Genomic DNA, 4,220 nt, shown 5'->3' on the forward strand with positions numbered 1-4,220 from the left:
TAATTTCTTTTCATCTTTTCTAAAACTAATGTTACAAAGTTTAAATTTACAAGTTGTTATAATTTAAATCATTCTAAATACGAGTCTTTTTTAATTAATTCCATATAAACCTTACCAATAAAACCCTAGACTTTAATTGGAACGTTACAATAAGAGTGAATACAAGATCCGTACATAATAAATAAAATTAATTGTCAAGCGTGACCCACTATGCCCACTTTGCAAAACAAAGGCCTTGAACGTTTGACCTTGGAGACAATAACATTATTGACAACTGTGATTATTATTGTAGGCCACCTTTCCAAGCTAACTTGATATTACACCTTGGGCGAGAGAGCAGAAAAGCTAACTTGGCATTACACCATGAGAGACAGCAAACTTGGTGTCACACCTGGGGAGACACAAACTGATGTGGTTAAAAATCGAAGGTAATGGGAACGGCGTCAGAAACAACGCCTGCAGGTTGGCCTTCTTGGGCAAGCACGAGGAAGAGTTGGGCACGGCCAGCTACGGTCAAAGAATTCTTCACTGCATAAAGCGCCCCATTAACATCGAGGAGGCCTCTGACTCTGATCTGGTTGTAGAAGTAATAGGTCCCGGTGCTGAGGCCCGTTACAGTCTCGCCGGGAGCCAGACTGTGGTCGGTTACAGTGTCGCTTATGGTTATAACGTAGTCGCTACTGTTCGCAACGTCTACAGTTGCAAAACTCAACTGAAACGTTGACGCCGATATAACTAGGATCATCATCAACAATAATAGCACGCTCTTGTTGGCCATCCTTCCAAATCCCAATCTGCAACACATTAACAAACCTAATTAGTAAGTACTTACAATCACTGCTGGGCAAATCCCAATCTGCAACACATTAACAAACCTAAATAGTATATAGGAGCCAAGTTTGATTTATGCAACAGAAGTAGTGCTTACACTTAATGTATTTATCACCGCCCTAATTAAGCAAAGCAGGCTCGTAGTTGTTGATAGTTAGCAGCCCCTACTACCATATTATTTATAGAGCCATTTCTCTTTCATGTATACCTGGCTTGCTCGCTATTTTTTCGTGTGCCAGCTCTGTGGACATATTTTACACTCCACGTGATTCACGACTAGGTTTTCATATTTCGTGATTCACGACTAGGTTTTGTGCCCAAAGATTCGGCTCCATGGAGACAGACAACTGGATTTTTTTACACTCCCACCACTAGCTTAGGTTTTTGATATTTAACAAGCCCCTCATTTGTGCTCCCACCATTTAACAAGCCCCTCATTTGTGCTCGCTGTCCCCCACACGATCTAGCCATCTCCTCTAATCTACCTTCCTAAAAGAGCCTTCTAGTTCTCCACTTGGCTTATATTATTGCGTGTGCCTGGGCTTTTCTTCTCTTTCTACAATTAGGGGACATATGAGGTCAGTAAGGGACTCGTAACCGACAGTTTATGGAACCTAGAAAGTGATGAAAGTCTACCACGTCTAACTTGCCAGCTCGCTTTGCACTGTCAAGGGAGATAATCTCACAAATGCACTGGCTCACCACATTGAAAAAACAAGCTTCAATACCAGTAAAGTTATGTCATACTTGGAGCATACCCAATGCAGGATTGAACTAGGAGTAGTGGAAATAGCGTATTTTCACATGCAAGCACCACGTTGGTAATGACACTGCCAAGCACATAGGTAAAATTATAAGATCAAGACTTTTGTCAACACACCTGACACATTGGCCTCATGAAAAAACCCCAAATATTTTACTCTAAATTATTCATATTAAGTCATGTTATCCCTTACCTTTCATAAAATGTGATTTGGGACAAGTGGAAGTGATAGTGTTTTTGAGGAAGATCAAGAGTAAGCCCTTGATACCACATGAGGTAGTCTTCGTTGAGTTTAGGGCAACATCATTCGTCCTGTGTACACAATACCAAACGACGAGTCGACTACCAGACATGCATGTTATAAGCTTTGAATAGAAGCCCTGGTAAATGGCGGTAGTAACTCTAACTATCCTAGGTCAAATGGATCACAAGATTAGGTCATCCGTTCAAGAAGTGGTCAACACTACCCTAGAGTCATACTAGAGTTGTTTTCCCTTTTCAGACTGAAAAAAAGACGGAGCGATTACAAATAAATTCGGTCTAGCTGCATACGTATCGGCACTACCGAATGGCTCCCAATCTATTTATTCAATTTCCCATAATGTTCAAAGCAACACATAAGAATAAAATAAAAAAGTTTCTTCATGCATTCCATTTCCGTGTGTTCGTGGGATTTCCGGATGGTGATGAGCAGGGGATGCCACCATTTGAAGTGATAATATAGAAGCAACCCTCCTCTTCACTTGGTGCATTTATGGCAAGGGTACACAATAAGAAGACATATCTTGCTTGCAAGCATATATATTTTGTGTTTTTTATGGTGCTTGGGCAAGATACGAATAACAATCAACATGTTTTTAAAGACATGCACACAAAAGTTATAAGTAGCTACCCTTCCACTTCACATTAGGCCAGAGTTCCTTTGCCTCCTTTTATGTTCTACTTTTTTTTAGTAGACCAAGAATACCTAGTATAGCACTATTTTGTGATGGTAGAAATACCAACATAGGCATCTCCATGTGGTAGAAATTTAAACTTTTTGAAGTTATCATGAAATACCCTATGTCTTAGATTCTCTTGAAAACTAGCACTATAATGTTACTTGTTCTTGCCTCAGTATTACCACTCGTATATTTTTTATGTTGTATTATTTGTAAATTACTTGTCAATTCATGATCAACTTGTTATTTGATGTTCGTAAATATAGGTGGTTTAGTATTCTGTTATGATTAATTACTACATTTGTACATATCCATACATCTTTTGGCTCACTCTTCCTCACTCATGCACTGGTAAGTTGTCAATAACCTGATCTGCTCGCTAACTCATGCCCTGCTCGCTCCACAGACACACCCACGTTATAGTGATTGTCTAGAATTGTGACACATCATAGACTAGGTGGCTAAGTTCTCCACTAATCAAGGCACCTATCTATTGTGTATGGAGGTGAAGTAAATCAAGTATAGGTTAAGAGGAAAGTGGTTGTAGGTGGTAGTCTCTTGATAGCCTATAAATCGAGCAAGCTCTCCTTCGCTTATGTGTGATTAGAGAGTGCTTAGTGGTGCAATCCTTATTGGTTAATATAATCATGATAAGTGATTCTTAGTTGATACCATACTTTTCTATTAACCATTGTGTTTTGTCATTTTCATAATGGCTAAACTCATTCACTTAGTGCTAATTAACACTTTACGTGTTTATCTCGTAGAGTGAGTACATTTTGCTTAGTGTGCTTAATCCCTATGTCCTTTAGTGGTCACCCCTCTTAGTTCCAACAAGTATCAATAGCCTTCTGCTACAAATTCTTCTCCTCCTTACTTTCTTCGGTTTACGAGCTTGTGAGGTATGTAAAACCTATGTCAGATCACCCTTCATTATACCTTGCAAAATGAACGTGCAAGTGAAAATGTATCCATCCATTTAGAAACTAAAACATCTAGACAATGTTCGTGTGCCACTATGTTTTCATCATCTTGGCCACTTTTTCCACTACTGAGTAACTTAAATGATTTATGTTCAACTCTAATGAACTTGCTAGACAATGAGAGGCAATTGTATTATACATGCTCTAGAGGTTCATATGCATTAGATGAAAAGCAAATCCAACTACACTCTATTTGGAACAAGGGACATGTTGTAAAGGGAAAAAACAATGTGGCAAGTAAAAGAGTGGCAAAAAGAAGAAGAGGGGCACTATATGACATGAAATGAACCAATTTTGCTAGAGTGAAAATAGTGTAATTTCATGGAGATTGTTTTGTTTTTAAAACTTTTCTTAGTAACCAAGGGCTGGAAGAACCTAAAATGCTGGATGGAGTAAGAACTATCCGTATGCCCACTTTGCAACAAAGGCCTTGAACGTTAGACCTGGATTCTTTTTGGAGACAACAACATATTGAAAATTGTGATTGTTATTGTAGGCCACCTTTTCCAAGCTAACTTCGTATTACACCCTGGGCGAGACAGCAAAAAAGCTAACTTGGCATTACAGCATGAGAGACAGCAAACTTGGTGTCACACCTGGGGAGACACAAACTGATGTGGTTAAAAATCGAAGGTAATGGGAACGTCGTCAGAAATAACGCCTCTGACTCTGATCTGGTTGTAGAAGTAGTAGGTCCCGGTG

The 4,220-nt window shown here is 39.2% G+C and overlaps 1 protein-coding gene across 1 annotated transcript; it reads right to left on the reverse strand.

Annotated features, from left to right (window-relative positions):
* Positions 1–258: 258 nt before the first annotated feature.
* Positions 259–993, reverse strand: LOC147614688 (uncharacterized). The gene is made up of 2 exons (XM_086779721.1): positions 929–993; positions 259–794 (listed from the first exon to the last, which is right to left on the reverse strand). The coding sequence occupies exon 2, from the start codon at positions 776–778 to the stop codon at positions 416–418; it is 363 nt and encodes a 120-aa protein (XP_086635847.1). The 5' UTR covers positions 779–794; positions 929–993; the 3' UTR covers positions 259–415.
* Between the last annotated feature and the right edge of the window lie 3,227 nt (positions 994–4,220).

This window comes from Cibotium barometz, chromosome 41 (assembly GCF_041138505.1).
Source record: "Cibotium barometz isolate CiBa-2024 chromosome 41, ASM4113850v1, whole genome shotgun sequence".
NCBI lineage: Eukaryota > Viridiplantae > Streptophyta > Polypodiopsida > Cyatheales > Cibotiaceae > Cibotium > Cibotium barometz.